The 16804-nt window shown below is 45.9% G+C and overlaps 1 protein-coding gene across 2 annotated transcripts in view; it reads left to right on the forward strand.

Annotated features, from left to right (window-relative positions):
- The window catches only part of SLCO2A1 (solute carrier organic anion transporter family member 2A1), a 469694-nt gene that overhangs the window by 369431 nt on the left and 83459 nt on the right, over positions 1-16804 (forward strand). For both annotated transcript variants that reach the window (XM_069618059.1, XM_069618058.1), the window contains exon 10: positions 1115-1274. In XM_069618059.1, coding sequence (XP_069474160.1) covers positions 1115-1274 — 160 coding nt within the window. The remainder of the gene's footprint in view (positions 1-1114; positions 1275-16804) is intronic.

Consider the following 16804-nt stretch of genomic DNA (forward strand, 5'->3'; position numbering starts at 1 on the left):
CAACATTTAGCCCACCACAATGGGACCGAGGTGCCGTCTGCGTGTTTTCCAAAGTCGAGCCATTGCTACTTTTGCCGCTAATAGGAGATGTGTGCGGAGCCGGGAAGCCTTCCCCTTTAGTGGGAATTCTCCTCCCCTTGTTTCCCCCAAGAGTATAATTCCGGGATCCCACGGGAATGCAAGTCCGGTGATTGCCTTTATGTGGTTTGTCACCTCCCTCCAGTATATCTCTGCTTTGGGACAGGACAACACCAAATGGAAGAGTGCCCTTGCATGAACTCCCTCTCCAGTAGTTTGGGGGAATTTCCGGATTGGATTTATTCAGTTGGGCTGGGGTGACATAGTACCTGTAACAGAGTGTATAACCTCCTTCCCTGTTTGTGATGCATTGTGTGCTCTTATGTAGCCTCTCCCAAATCTTTACCCAGTCCTCCATCTCAATCTCCCGGCCCAGGTCCCTCTCCCACTCAAGCATGTACTTTTCTTTTTTGAGATCCACTAAAGAGTAGGCTTTGATGGCTAGTGGAAGAACATTTCAGTAGAGCGGGCAATTAGAGAAAAGGAGCGAAAGCAGGAACGGTCCCTTAGGGGTCGAGGCAATGAACATATAGGTTGTGAAGAGACATGGGGCGGAGAATTCGAGAGAGAGAGAACAGTGATACGTATTCAGTGAGGTAGCACGGGGTCCGGGGGAGCAAGCCATGTATGGATTTAGAAACGAGTCGCAGGAATTTAGAGAGAGGAATTTTCCATGGAGAGCCATGCTGCGAGGTGATGGTAGATAGAGATGGGGAGGATCTGAATAGGCTGAAAAGGGTGCATGTTACTAAGTTGCATACTTGCTGCAGGGAGCAAAAGAGTATAAGGGTAGACCCAGGAGTATTCACAAGAGAGGAGCCATGTATTCTCAGCCAATCCCTGGGGATCTTTTCCCATGTACAGTCAGCTTACCCACTACCCCCTCATTTGCCAGAGGCTTCTCTACAGGGGTTCTGTCTTGTGGGGAAATTGTCAGAGCTTGGGGAAGAAGTGAAGATCCATAGGGGTAACCGATGGAGGGGTGAGTATTCATCTGGTTGATTTCATGGTGTTTCTTACTTTGTTTGCTTGGCAGTACTTCAAGCTCTGGCATGAGTGAGCAGTGCAGCAGAGATTGCTCCTGCCCGGAGTCAGTCTTTCACCCAGTCTGTGGGGCGGATGGCACAGAGTACCTCTCACCTTGCCACGCAGGCTGTACGGCTTTCAACAACACCCACAACAGGGAGAGGCCAGAGGTATGTGATGGCGTGGGCTTCTGGGAAGGAGATGAAAATGGGGCATGTTTGTTGTTGGTGGTGCCCGCACACCTGCGCAGGACTACATGTCAAACAGTACAGAGGGGCTCTAAGTGCAACTGGAAAACATGACAAAATATGCTTGACCACTGGGCCTGTATTTTCTGGGTAATATTTTAAACTTGCTGCGTCCTTACAGGGCATGGACACCCATTTGCCAATCAGCCTTACCAGCCAGTACTCAAATGAAACTGCCCTTCGCCCCGTGAATTATGAGTGTTTCAATCGACCATGGGGTAATTCATTTGGAGGGATGTGGTGTAGGGAGGAAGGTGGAATCAGAGTTATGCCAAGGATTAACCCCCCCCCCCCCAACATCCACTGAATCTCTTTAGGTGAGGACAGAACAGTTCTTTTGTTTTCTTCATTATATTCTTACACCTTCCTTTCCCCTCTTTATTTCCTTTTCCCTTTCCTTCCAACCTCCTTTTACTTCATTCATCCTTCCCATCGTCTTTCCTTCCCCTCTTTACTCGTTTCATCCTTCTCTTGCTCTCTCCCCCTTTACTCATTTCTGCCTGTCCCTAGGGTTTCTGCCAACTCATTGCTTCTTTCATCCTTTGAATGCTTCTTCGCTCTCCCCTACTGCCCCTTCCTTCCATTTTGAATTCCTTTCATCCACTTCCACTTCCTTTGTCTATTTCTTCCATCGTTCCTTATTTTCTTCTTTACTTGTTTCATCCTTTCACACTTTGATGATTGCTCTCTAATCTTTGCATGCCTTCCCGCCTTCATTTCTCCCTCTTTCCTTCGTCCATCTATCCCTTCTTTGATCTGGCTAGAAAGAGGTTTAGCTACATGATAGACCTCATAAACAGGTTTATAGCGGGGCACCGACTGCTACAATTCACAAACAGAAAACCTCAGAAATATAAAAACTGCAGGGGACAATAGTCCAGTATTCCTCTGAACCAATATGTATGAAGGGAAGTCTGATCATGTATTGTAGTGTTTAGCAACAATGGCTGAGCAGTCTTGCATAACCTCGGAAATCAGACACCTTTGTATCCATGGGGGTTTGTAATGTACCAGGCGTTGCTTGTGATACTAACAATCCAATTGCTGCTGTTACCAGTGTGTGCAGACACATGTATTCTATTCTGAAGCATGCCTCGAACTTTGGGGAAAAAAACAAGTGGCAAGCGGTTGGGAATTTAACCAAAATAAACTGCAGACTTCTTAAATTTAAGTGTGACAAAGCCTTCAAACATTTAATTTGTGATTTTTTCATTCTGATACTCCATCACACAAGTAAGATATGTAACATGGGACAGGTACAGTGAAAAGGCAAGAGCGGTGTAATGCATCAGAGATTCAACAAACTACCAAAAATGTAAATAGTCGATAATGGAAATAGTTGGTTTAGGCAGAAATACAGATCCCTGAAACCTCAACTTTTTTGCAACACAGACTACTAGAAAACTCTTTGGTTCACATTGCATACCTATAAACAGCATAAAGGGCTGGTACCAGAGAGAGGGGATTTTAACTGCCGTAAGCAACACGTTGTGATCTTGAACACACAAGATAATCTGAGCGTTTGTGTTAATGAGGAGCAAGTCATTGGTGAAGTCTTGTGATACCGAGCAAACAGTATATATGTAGTGCTTGTGTATTAGTTGTGGAAGAAAGGAAAGCAGGATCGATGTATTGCAGTTTGCAGACGTGTGATCTTGGGCAAACAATATAGTCGGAGCTCTTTTGTTTCAAGGGGAGAAAAGAAAAGCAATCAGTAACGGGAGGTGGAGGGATTCATTGCAATGTAGCTTTATGATCTTGGGCAAAGTAAGATTCTGAGCTCTGGCACTGCATATAAACACATAAAATGGAATATTGTGTACATCACAAATCATTAGTGAGCCATATAGTCAACTTTATTATGTTATCTTTTTTTTAAAAAAAAAACTTTTATTTATTCAGCTTGGTAGCACAGGTACAGGTGAGTAACATACAGCGCATGTACAATCAAAGCAAAGCAGGCATTACAGATGTATAGAGTACAAAAATCAGTATATACACATGGGGGATACATACAAGATGGGTGCAGGGCTAAGTAGAAGACAATTCAGGAACTAGACGGGGAGGAGCAAGAGGAGAGGGCTGGGGATGCAGGGTCCGAAATCGGTATCAGAGGGAGACATAAATGAGCAAAACTTTAACCAAATATCTCTAGGTCTGGAGTAAGCGGGCTGTTGTATCGCCCAGGATTCCTCTGTATCAGAAGCACATGTGACCGCCCTGAGCCACTGTGCGTGAGTAGGAGCGGTAGGCCAGAGCCAACAGAGTAGGATAGCATGCACTGCAAGTAGCATACAGAGGCCAGCCAGTTGCCTGGAATCCTGGTGGAGCTCTGGGAAATCATGGAAAAGACACCTTATTGGGGATGGGGTGATAGGGTGTTCGAGGATAGCCGACATGGTAGAGCATACTGCACTCAAGAATTGAGTGAGGCAGGGACAGGACCAGATCATGCGGCTATAGCCTGCGTCGTCGCAGCCGCATCTGGGGCACCTCGGGGAGAAGGCATTCGACATGCGGTGCAGCCTGGTCGGGGTGTAATGGTACCTGTGGAGTAGCTTGAATTGAATCAGTTTGAATCGGGAGTTGAAGGAAACCCCATGGATGCGTGCGCACATATGGGCCCACCGTTCATCGGTCATTTCCAGTCTGAGGTCAATCTCCCAAGTATGTTTTAATTTAGAGAGTACGGGGGGCGCAATCCGGTCTGCACCAAGGTGTACAGCCTGGAGATTGTGCCCCTCATGGGGGAGGGTGAGGACAGTTCAGTAATTGCAGACTCATCAGGTGGCAGTGCCGGAAAGCTCGGGTATTTGTGTTTAAGGATTTTCCGGAGGGATGAGTATTGAAGCCAAATGGAAGGTCTCCGCCTCAGGGACAGCAGGAGGTCAGGCCACTCTATAAAATTGCCCTGTTCAAAAATGTCCCGTAGTAGTTCATATCCCACCTCAGCCCACCGGCGAACAACAGAGGGAGGGACTTGTGGGACCTCAGGGAGAAAATTCCAAAGTGGTACATTACCATGGTGAAAGGGGCCCCTAGGGGTCCCTTGCGTTATGGAAACAAGGCAAGTCACCACACACGGTAGATACGCCAGACACGAGGTTGTATTCCCAAAGCTAGGGTTTATTGCAAAGCAAATAGTCTCAGTTGGCCAACTCGGTCTCACGCCCCGCAACGTGTTTCTCTAGACCTCGAGGGATGCAAGAGAGCAAATTACGTACATCAGTTACATATATACAAAATGCATATCATACAATCAGCTGTGACATGTTTAACACCCCCCTTTATTGGGTTTCTTTGAACTCGGTTTGATGATGGACACTTCTGACGAATATGACACCTTCAAATATATATTCTAGTAACAATGTGCAACCTTGCAAGTGCAGAGACATCTTTTCTTTGTTGAACAGAACACAGTGCTTCTGTTCTTGTAAGCGAGCTACATACGGGGGAAGAGTCACATTCCAGACCTTGCTATCTATGAGGTGCTATTCGTGTCCTGGGAGCCGACACGCTCTACAGGTCTCAGAAAAGCAGGGCCGTAAGAAGAGCATAATTTAAGCCTTTAGCTGCTTTATTCTAACATATTCTACCATATAACGAGACTGGCTGGCAGCTGTGAAATGATTAAATGCCCTGCGGCTCTGCTTCAAGGCTACATTCGGGAGGGAGCCGGGCATTCCTCCCCGGAGCTGCCTACGTTGTGTTTCAACGAACTCTTATTAGCCTCGTGGCCTTGTCCTTTCACGTTCAGACAACACAGTGTAAGCAGAAAATGTGCTGCGAAGCAATTTAAACAGGAAGCAATGAGCAATCGTTAGAAAACAAAATGGCGATCCTTGCTACATCAAAATGGCTGTTCATTGGTCAAACTCGGAAACCTGTATTTCTATCGTTTCGTACATGGGACGGTTGGCCTTCGGCCACCAAAATACATTTGCCGTCAATCGTGAGAGGTGTCAATTTTTCTAGACCGACAAACCCTCCTTTGGCCGTATGCCAAACGTCTCATTCATTTATTGTATCCTCCTCTGATGACGATAAGTCTGAAGTACTTATGTCTGAATTTTGCATGCTATTATAAGCATCATCATCTTCATTAATATCTATAGCCATTAATTCTTTCACTGTTTTCATTTCATTTGTGTCACTGTCATCCCGGCCATAAGTTTGTTTTCTTTTTGTTATCATATGCATACATCCCTTAGTATATCCCTCAGTTATCTCAGTGCAAACTATCGGTAGGCAGTGTATGCAACAACAGCACGTTATGAATATTCCAAACACTACTACTAATATCGCAATCAACTTCCATCCCCAAGAACGCAGTATTCCCCAAAACCAGGACTCTATTCCCCAGCCCCCTTCTTCAGCAGGGAGTTCGGAGTTTAGGACATGCATTTTCTTTATTGCTTCAAAAATCGTAGGGGAATAGTCATCTACGAATACGCAGCACGCTGATCCCACAATCTTGCAAATTCCCCCACGATCAACCAGGATTACATCGAGAGCCATTCTATTTTGCAGCGTCATTAACCTAATTCCTTTTTCTTCCAACGTCATGTTAAATAGTATATCTGTCGTTGTGTTTATGGTATCTTTTAGTATTCTGGACAGCTGCCTTATGTTATAGGAGTTCACTATCTGGGACAACAATGGAATGAATGATTTTGCTACGTCCTTTGCTATCAAAACACCTTCGCTACTGCTTTTGGTTCTAGATCTGGATAGCCTGGCCATGTCTGCTGTTTCTAAGAGGAACACTCCCGGGAACAGTATACCTAGGTAACATGTACCTCCCCAGTTTCTGGGCAACCAAGGATATGCTTTCTCTCCACATATAAAATAGACTGGATCTCCCACATATACTGGTTCTATTTCCCATTTTAGTGCCGCTGTATTCATGCATCCAGTAAATGTTCCTACTAAATAGGAGCCTTTCTTTTTTAGACAAAAAGGGACAGTTCTTGGGTTGTAATTCACCGTGTAAGAAGGGGGAATTGCATCTTTGTTCCCGTCTGTTCTTACATGAAATGTCATCACAGATGTTTTAACTGGTGGGGACAATCTATTTTGTCTATTTTGTCGTGTTATTTTTCGCATACTTTTTTGCGTAGGTTCTGGGATCATCACTTGTGCTTTATGGAATATGGAACAACCCACAGGCCTCAATGATTTCCTCAAACTCATTCATGTTTGTTCTATCTAATTGACCCGTACTACTCTTATTCCACTTCCCATAAAACATTGCACTTAAAGATGCACTGCATGCAGAACTTAATGGTAATGCTTGTACATACTACCCTATTCCTTTCCCCACATGCTGCAGTAAATGGGTGCATACCCAACAATTATTTTTCTTTAGAATTGCATGCGTCATATTCATGATGAGTAATAGCGCATTATTCCCATACCCTTCTCTGTGTCTCTCTTCCATTGGGGACAAGGTATAAGTAATCACCTGAACCGGGCTTTCAGTAGTGGATATATTAACTATTGGTAAAAACATTCCCAATGGGTGTATAGACTCCACATATCATAACACAAAGGCTGTCGTCATTGGTGCTACCACACTAATGAAGCACATGATTATTGTCAAAGCCAGCATACAATTATTTTTACCATGCGCTTTCCCGAAGTTTACAGTCTTTATAACTAACTCATTCTCAGCAGTGGTGCAGGAGGAGGCTGAAACCGGTCCCGACATTTTTCTTACTGTCCTGCTTCTTCCTGACAAAGTTCGTCATGGATATCACTCTTCGTCGCACTTGTCTGGATGTCAATAAGTTCAAAGGAATTGTCAACAGTATAGTCTGGCAGCCCTTTGCAGCCTGGTTTGCTTATTCGTTCTAGGCAAGATCACTTATCCTCTCTCATACTGCTCAGAGGACTTCTGAACAGTTCTCTATTGCCTTTGTACCATGTGCGCCCAGCTTGTCCGCTCTGGTTCAGGACTCATGTACTTTTTATGATCGCACCGAGGAGCCGCGTGTTTTGAATTAGCAGACTTGCCCAATTCTCACGCTTCTCTCCTCTACACCTCTAGTCCCTTCTCCGTCCATGAGCGAAACCAGAGGTTAGCATAAACACCAATGAACTGTGGATCACTGGCCGCAAATCATATCGCATCACTCCTGGTATTGTGTGATCCATGAACAGTGCCGGTGCACTTCCAGATCCAGGCTCAGAGTCAGCCTGCGGCGCAATGGCAGATGCTGGTGTGCGCCGCAACAATGATGCAGATTCAGTCTTTGGCTCTGGCGCCATGGCAAGTGCTGGTGGGCGCCAAAGGGGTACACGTTTAGTATCCGTCGTTATTTGCAATGCAGATTTCGTGTCGGCCAACAGTGATGTAGGTTCTGCTGGGCAACGTTGGGGCACTCTTTGCCCTTCCCCCTTTTTGGCAATCTTTTCAGGCTTTGTTTCGAGTTTCACTTCCCGCTCGGACAGATTTAGTGGCGGTGGACTGGCAGCAGTTTTTCGTTTCTGGGACCGCTGTCTCTTTCCGGTCGTCCGGATTGGGCAAGTGTTTCAGTGAAGATGGGCTTTTTGGCATGGGTGGCATGAATCCACGACTTCCTCCCTTCCACCCATATTGCCGTCTGCATTGCCAGAAGCACTTGATAGGGGCTGTGCCACCTGGGTGCTAAAGACGATTTTCTCTCAAAGTTCTTAAGCAGCACCCAGTCGCCTGGCTCCAGCGCGTGCCCCGGACCAGTATATCTAACGGGTAGAGCCTCCTGCACCTGCTGATGAATCAAAGCAATTTCTGCATTAAAAGGCCGCAATAAGTGCTAAGTACAGGATGTTCCACTTCACTCAGTCGCTTTGGCTGAGGTGCGCACCAAACATTCGCCGGCCTCCCCATCACAATCTCATACGGGGAGAGCCCAGTTCTAGCCTGTACAGACGTACGCATGCACAATAGCGCCATCGGTAATGCACCACCCAACTCAACTTGCTCCGTGCACATATCTTGCTAATTTTTGACTTGAGGATTCCGTTATGCCTCTCAACAAGACCGGCCGAACTCGGATGCCTCGAACTATGAAATCTCTTATCAATCTGGAGACCTGCACATATCTGTAATACCACTGCGCCCACAAAATTTGGACCGTTATCTGACCATATGACACGGGGCAAGCCAAAACGGGAAAAGTATTCTTTAAGCATTACTTTTTCAGTACTCATTGCTGTGCAGTCTTTTAAGGGATATGCCTCCACCCACTTGCTGAATGCACAGATCACCACTAAGACATATTTCAAGTTTTGGCACCTCTCCATCTCTATGAAATCAAAATGGATTACCTCAAAAGGCATAGAGGGCAGGACAAAACTGCCTATTGGAGTCACTGTTCCCTTTCCTACATTGTGTTGTAAACACGTAATGCAGTTCTGCACCAACCTCTCTGCATTCTTCTTTATGTTTACATTCTGCCATACCGTAGATAGGTGCTGTATTATTTTTTTTGCACAGATGTGGGTAGGGCTGTGAGCCATTGTGACCATTGCAGTCACATAAGATTTTGGCAACATCCAGTTTTTGAGTTCCCTTGTCCACCCAACAACCCTCTAAATCTAACTCAGCAGAGCCCTCTGCCCATCCTTGTATCTCATCGGCCGTGGCTTCGGCCTGCATCTCTTTGACAGTGGCAATTCCATCTGCTATCATACAGGGTACTTCCTCAGTCTGGACTGTCATCATTTTATTATTCAAATCAGTGGCAGTTTGTTTTGCAATTCTGTCTGCAAAGGCGTTTCCCTCTCCCACTATGCATGTTATCTTTTTATGTGCCTCGCATTTCACTATTGCTAGGCGCTTTGGAAACTTGAGTGCAGACAGCAATCGTACAATCAAAGGGCCATGTTGAATTCTGGCCCCATGTGATGTCAAGAAACCCCTCTCAGCCCAGAGTCGACCAAAGTTATGAACCACCCCAAAATCATACTGACTATCAGTATAGATATTCACGTTCAAATTTTCAGAAATCTCACAGGCTCTGGTCAATGCTATTATTTCTGCGGCTTGTGCCGAGTTGTAGGGAATTCTTTTGCTTTCTACAATACTCTCTAGGGTAGTGATAGCTTAAGCGGCAGTTGACGTACCATCAGGTAGTTTAAAACAAGAGCCGTCACAAAATAACTCTCCATCTGGCTCCTTTTGTGGGATGTCACTTAAATCAACTCTCCCCTTCGTTTCTTCCTCAGTGACCATTAAGCAATCATGGGGTGGTGATTCGTTGTCACCAATTTCTTTTATGGGCAGTGGCATTAATTCTGCAGGATTCAAAGCGCTACACCTCATTATTTGGATATGGGGCGCGAACAAGATAATCTCATATCTTGTCAGTCTAGCGGAGGTGAGGTGTTGCGTCTGTGTCCTATTTAATAGGACATCTATGGCATGTGGCACCATCAGAATGAAAGTATGCCCCAATACCATCCCTTCCGTTTGTTTCACCGATGCATCAGCCGCCGCGACAGATCGCAAACATCGTGGTAGTGCGCGCTACAGGGTCCAGCGCAGAAGAAAAATAGCCGCACGGCCTATTTCTTCCATCTTGTTCCTGTGCCAAAAAAGCTAATGCACATCCTTCATTCTCGCATACAAATAATCTAAAAACTTTTTCATAATTCGGCGTGCCCAAAACTGGAGCAGAACATAATGCAGTTTTCAATTGATCAAACGCTCTCTGACATTCTTCATTCCACTGCAAAGGTATCACCGCATCCTTCTTAGTTAATAGCACCATTGGCTTCACAATTAACGCAAAATTACCCATCCACTGCCGGCAATAAGAAGCCATGCCTATTATGGCTCTGAATCCTTTCTGTGTCTTTGGAATAGGCATACAAGAAATACTTTCTATGCGTTCTGGCATTAGCCTTCTCCCTTCTTTCGAAAGTAGGTAGCCCAAATAAGCTACCTCCTTTCGATTATATTGAAACTTCTTCAAACTAGCTTTATGGCCATGTGCCACTAGGTGTGACAGTAGTAATACGGTGCTCTTGCAGATCATCTATGTATTGCAATAGTACACACCCCACTTGCAATTCTAGCATGTCTAGCTGCTCTTTTAACGCTCTACTGTAAATACTCAGACTTTCCGTATATCCTTGTGGAATGCGCGTGAATGTAAATGATCGTCCCCCTAATGTGAACGCGAACAAATATCTACTGTCCTTGTCCACCGGAATGCTAAAGAAAGCGTTTTTTAGATCAATTACGCTAAAGTATTCTGCTGAGGCCGGTATCATTGTCAATATTGTAGTGACGTCTGGGACCAAAGGAAATTGTGGATCTAGTACTTTGTTTAGCGTGCGCAAATCAATTATGAAATGATATGGTACTTCATTGCCTCCTTTCTTAAACACTGGAAGAATCGGGCTGTTACAAGTACTGCCTGTAATTTCTTCAATACCCCTAATTTCACCAAATCTGAAACAATACTTTTCAATCCTTTCTCTCCGTTTGCCGAAATTTTATACTGGGGAATTCTTGGCAGTGTAACTCCTTCTTTCAAAATGATCCTCACTGGCTATATCTTCAAGCATCCTACATCGTTGTCATGCATCGCCCATATACAGGTTGACACTTTTCTTAACTCTCCTGGCAAGGTTTCAGACATGAATTCTGACACAGGGGCATCTTGTGGCCAAATCGTCAGAAACACCCCATCTGACGTACAATGTATAATCGCACCTAGCTTTTTCAACAAGTTCAATCCCAACAAGTTCTCCCCACAATTTTCTGTTAGGAGAAAGGGACAATGTTCAGTGAATGGTCCTATAGTAACTGGGACCCGTTGGACACTGGGTTTATCACTGATGTACCTGCGAACCCTACGGAAACATTCTTTTGCCCTGACAGTGGTATATCTGGAACTAAGTGATGGTCTATTGAACACTTTTGCGCTCCTGTATCTACAAGGAAGCGGTGCTCCTTATTCCCGACTCCCATTTCTACGTAGGGTCCTCTCTGATTCACGGGAATAGACACTGTTTCCGACCCTTGCCCTGGGCTGTCCTATTGGGGAAATAACACATCATCCGATGTGTAGTCACTACTATTACTGTAATACGTATTTGGCTGCGTATTGAAAATGTTCCCATTCTTTCCTCTATTTCCCCCACTCTGATTCCCATACTGTTGGTTTTGCTGACCCTGACTCTGGTTAGGAGCACTTTGGTTTTGGGCTTGGTTTTGATTACCTTCATTATTGTGGTGCTGCTGCATACTATCCCTATTTGGTCCATTCGCTCCTTGGTGCCCTCTGTGCGGTCTTCTCTGACCAGGTCCATTTCTATTCTGTAAATGTAGACATTGCGCTCGCCAGTGTCCTTCCCCCTTACAGTATGCACACTGATTTGGTCCCAATGGCCCCCCATGCATATTCAAATTACTCCTCCCTTGTGCGTTCCCTCTTCCTCTATTATGTCCTGCTATTTGCTGTAGTAACACCCTTGTTTTCAGATTTACTATATCTTTTTCCTCCTGATCCTTTCCCGCATTCACTCTCATCTCATAATATTGGGCCACGTGCAATACTTCACTCAGCGTTTTTGCTTGCCATGCACTTTCTGATGTCATTATTAGGTTCTAAATTGGAAGTCTCAACCCCCTCACATATTTATCAACAAATAGCCTCTTCCCTGCTTCCGAGCTCACATCCTGCCCACTGAAGTCTGCGAATACTTCTTCGAATGTATTGAAATAATCTGTTGCTAACTCATCTTTGCCTTGCACACATGCAGTCAACTTGTCCCATTGAATTCTTTTCTCTGGGACAATTTCTTTTAATTTCTGTATTATGCGTGCTGGTAATGCTACCATGTTCGCTCCTGGTGTCCCTCCAACCGCTTTATTCCTGTCTTCTATTATCAAGTCCGCCCATGTGGCACCATAGGCCGTTCCGTCATCCACCTTTCTTATTTGCTTCCATATGTCTGTTGGCAGGATCACTGGGAATATTAGGTCTATGTCACCCATGGTAAGCACGGATGATTGCAGGCAGGACTCTACTTCCTTGTAAAATCCTGCAGGATTCTTTCTTATATCGGGAATCGTCTGCTTTATGTTGTTCACCTCATGTCTGGAAAAGGGGACATGTACGTACTGGGCGGTATAATGAGCTGGCGTTACCTGCGCCGCTATGGTGCCCATTACGGGAACCTCTGTTTTTGGTACAAAGGTAGGTGGGACCTCCCTCATAGGGAATGCCCCACTTACTGTCCCTCCCCATTCTCTCATGTGTAATAATATTCCCAGATCAAGCGATAGGGCTGTTTCTCCTGTCCCTCGCTCTAGTGCTCTCTTATATACTGCCATTATTTCGGGTGGGCTGGCCTTGCCGTTTTTTATATCTTTGTCTATTAAATGGTCAGCCATCGACTGCAGTGCTTTTCTTTTCATGGGCTTGGAATATTCATCAAATATCTCATGTATCTCCATTGTGGGGATACTGGGATCCGACATCCATCTGAACGCCTCTCGTATACATACTTTCAATTTGTTGCCCCTCTGTACTGAGGACATTGAATGTCGTCGCTGTATATATGGCTCTACCGCCTCCTTCCTATTTCTCCCGATATCCTTACCCCTGTACCCAGGTGCAGTAAACATTTCAGCATAATCATTTTCCAATTCATTTTTAAAATCAAAAAGGCCATACACATGTTCCCTCACTTCTTCATGTCTTTGTCTACAGCGTGCTACTGCATTTAAGTCTAACAATCGCTGCATTGGTAATTTCCCAATTAACTGTTTCCATCTCTCCACCAAATATTCACCCATGCATTCCAACACTACCTGTCTTTCGTTGCTTCTTCGGAAGTCATAAATCAAAGCCAATGCTGTCGTCCCATCATTCCCGTCTATATACATTTCTGCCTGTTGCTGCAATTCCACCTTCCTTTCTTTGCTGATCGCACTGCGAGTTACCCTCGTGCATCCACTTTGTTTAGACCCGCCTCTTGCCCCAGTGGTTTCAACTTCAACCCCTGGAGGAACGGACGGTACCGAGTCTGTATCTAAGGCGAGAGGTGCGGATGGGACAATTGGAACGGGGAGTGTCTGCTGTGGGCCTGGTTGGCTAATAGGAAGTGTTACGTGTGCGGTCTGTGGCTGTGGGAGGGCTTGAGCTACGGGAGGGAGAGTTTGAGCTACAGGAGGGGCTTGAGCAATAGTTACTGACGTGTTTGGCCTTGCTTCTGATCTTGGGCCTTGTATGGATCAATATGTTTGCCATCACTTCATCTGCTATATTCAATTCTCGTTGTGGGTATATTTTTTCTATATTCAACTGGTCACGTCTACCTGACCTCCTTAGACTCTCAGTCCACTCCCCCTCCTCCTTTTCTTCCGCTACTTCACCTTTCGATTTATGCCTGCGCGCATGCTTCGCTCTACTTCTAAATCGGAGCATTGCTTCCCTTCTCCAGTCCTTAACGATATCAAATGCTGCGGGACGCGCTTTCTTTCTCATCAACACCCTTTCCAAATGATCTATTCTCGCTATCTCAAAACTATCATTTATCGGCCACTGATGGTCTTGTTGCTTTCTGGTTTGCCTATGCCAAGTCTTACAGAATATTATCGCTCCCACACCATACTTCACATACATCTCATACGCCGGCGATCCCCCAGTTGGTGCAATTTGGCCATCTTCCAAAGATTGTCTACCACAGCAGAAAAACCCAGCTAGGGTGGACACTACCCCAGGCATGTTTCAACCTCCCCCCTGGTTAATCAACCTTACCTAGGGCATTTGATTTTGCAAAGTCAACTCTCAACCAATACCAGGATTATTTTGAATCGGGGTATGACTCACCTGATAAATCAATTTGTCCTCCAGGACACAATTCGTCTGTATACGGACGCAGCCAATGACGTTGTGTCTGCGTTTCTTGGCTTCTGCCTCGTTTTGGGACCCTCACCTCCTTGTTCTCTAGCCAGATACGTCGATCAGGGATCAGATGTGTGCAGATCTGCAAAGGAATCTCTCATCACTTCTACAGGGTGCCCCAAACACCTCTTGGATCCTGGCTCGATCGTCCCGTCCCCGTCGTTCTCCGCCTTTACTCAATTACAACGTGCATGATGGAACAAGTGGGGGAGGGTCCCTATTCGGGTGCCATCTTGAAAGGGGCCCCTAGGGGTCCCTCGCGTTAAGGAAACAAGGCAAGTCACCACACACGATAGATACGCCACACACGAGGTTGTATTCCCAAAGCTAGGGTTTATTGCAAAGCAAATAGTCTCAGTTGGCCAACTCAGTCTCACTCCCCGCGATGTGTATTTCTAGACCTCAAGGGACGCAAGAGAGCGAATTACGTACATCAGTTACATATACACAAAATGCATATCATACAATCAGCTTTGACATGATTAACACCCCCCTTTATTGGGTTTCTTTGAACTCGGTTTGATGATGGACACTTCCGACGAATATGACACCTTTAAATATCTATTCTAGTAACAATATGCAACCTTGCAAGTGCAGAGACATCTTTTCTTTGTTGACAAGAACACAGTGCTTCTGTTCTTGTAAGCGAGCTACATACGGGGAAAGAGTCACATTCCCGACCTTGCTATCTATGAGGTGCTATTCATGTCCTGGGAGCCGACACGCTCTACAGGGCTCGGAATAGGGGGGCCGTAAGAAGAGCATAATTTAAGCCTTTAGCTGCTTTATTCTAACCTTTTCTACCATATAACGAGACTGGCTGGTAGCTGTGAAATGATTAAATGCCCTGCGGCTCTGCTTCAAGGCTACATTCGGGAGGGAGCCGGGCATTCCTCCTTGGAACTGCCTACGTTGTGTTTCAACAAACTCTTATTAGCCTTGCGGCCTTGCGGCCTTCTCCTTTCACGTTCAGACAACAATGTTAACAGTCGAGCAGTGTAAGCAGAAAATGTGCTGCGAAGCAATTTGAACAGAAAGCAATGAGCAATCGTTAGAAAACAAAATGGCGGTCCTTGCTACATCAAAATGGCCGTTCATTGTTAAAACCCGGAAACCTGTATTTCTATTGTTTCGTACATGAGACGGTTGGCCTTAGGCCACCAAAATACATTTGCCATCAATCGTGAGAGGTGTCCATTTTTCTAGACCGACAATGGATAGGTGATACCCAATAGTTGCCACGTTTTGGATAAAGCCAATGATGTGCAGGTCACCGGGTCAAGTGAGTCTGGTACCACTGGCATGGGTGTTATCACCAGGGAGCGGATGTCCCAGTCACTGACCGTTAACCTTTCGAGTCTGACGTGAGGTGGGGGGTCTGATATGTTAAACCAATATGCAGTGTATTGGAGTTGTGCCGCCAGCCAGTACTTGAGGAAGTCAGGCGCCCCGAAGCCGCCAACCTTCATCGGAGCAGCCAGGGTCTTAAGCTTAAGGCGGACCGCGCCCGAGTGCCAGAGGAAGGTGTTAAGGGTACCAGTCAACGCCTGAAAGAATCCGCCACCCGGCCACTGTGGAACATTGGCAAATCTATACAAGAGTTGGGGCAGCACCACCATCTTCAATATTCCTATCCTGCCCGCCAATGAGATCGGAAGTTGTTCCAGCCCCGTATCTTTACCGTAAGGTTTGTGAGGTATTTTTGGTAATTCTCTTCAAAGACCCCTTCAGTATGACGTGACACTACTATGCCTAGATAAGTGAAGACAGATTGGGCCCATGTGAATCCCATGGTATCCGGATGGGGGAGTGTACAGGCAGTGAGCGGAAACAGGGTGGATTTAGAACAATTCACTTTGAGACCAGAGATTCGACCAAAGAGGACAATATCTTCCAAAATTGGGGCCAGATTAGTGTCAGGGGAACGGATGAAGAGGAGGGCGTCATCCGCATACAGGGAAACTATATCCAAGGAACCGGCGGTACATAGGCCCCTGTGTGCATGACATTGGCAAAGCATGTCCGCAAATAGCTCCATCGCCACAGCGAAGATTAAAGGAGAGAAGGGACAGCCCTGCCTCGTACCCCTAGCTATTTGAAAGAGGGGGGAACAACGGTCCTCAGTGCGGACTCTGGCTACAGGGTTGGAGTAGAGCAACCTGACCCAGGAGAGAAAGGTGGGGCCGAATTTACATTTGTCAAGCACCCGCCAAAGATACTTCCACGAGACCGAGTCAAAAGCTTTTTGCATGTCAAGTGTCACAGCTACCGCGTGGACATCTGGGCTCACCCTGCTTATAATGTTGAAAAGGCGCCTCAGGTTGAAGGAGGTGGAGCATCCCGGGATGAATCCCGCTTGGTCAGGGTGAATGATGTGTGGCATGTAGGGCGCAAGTCGTAAGGCAAGTAGTTTGGCATAGATCTTGACATCGCAATTGATAAGTGAGAGTGGACGGTAGGAGCCACACAGAGTGGGGGATTTACCAGGTTTTAGCAAGACGGTTATGATGGCTTCACGGAGCGAAGGGGGGAACTGACCCACCT

Source organism: Ambystoma mexicanum, chromosome 10 (genome assembly GCF_040938575.1).
Source record: "Ambystoma mexicanum isolate Mex_15411 chromosome 10, UKY_AmexF1_1, whole genome shotgun sequence".
NCBI lineage: Eukaryota > Metazoa > Chordata > Amphibia > Caudata > Ambystomatidae > Ambystoma > Ambystoma mexicanum.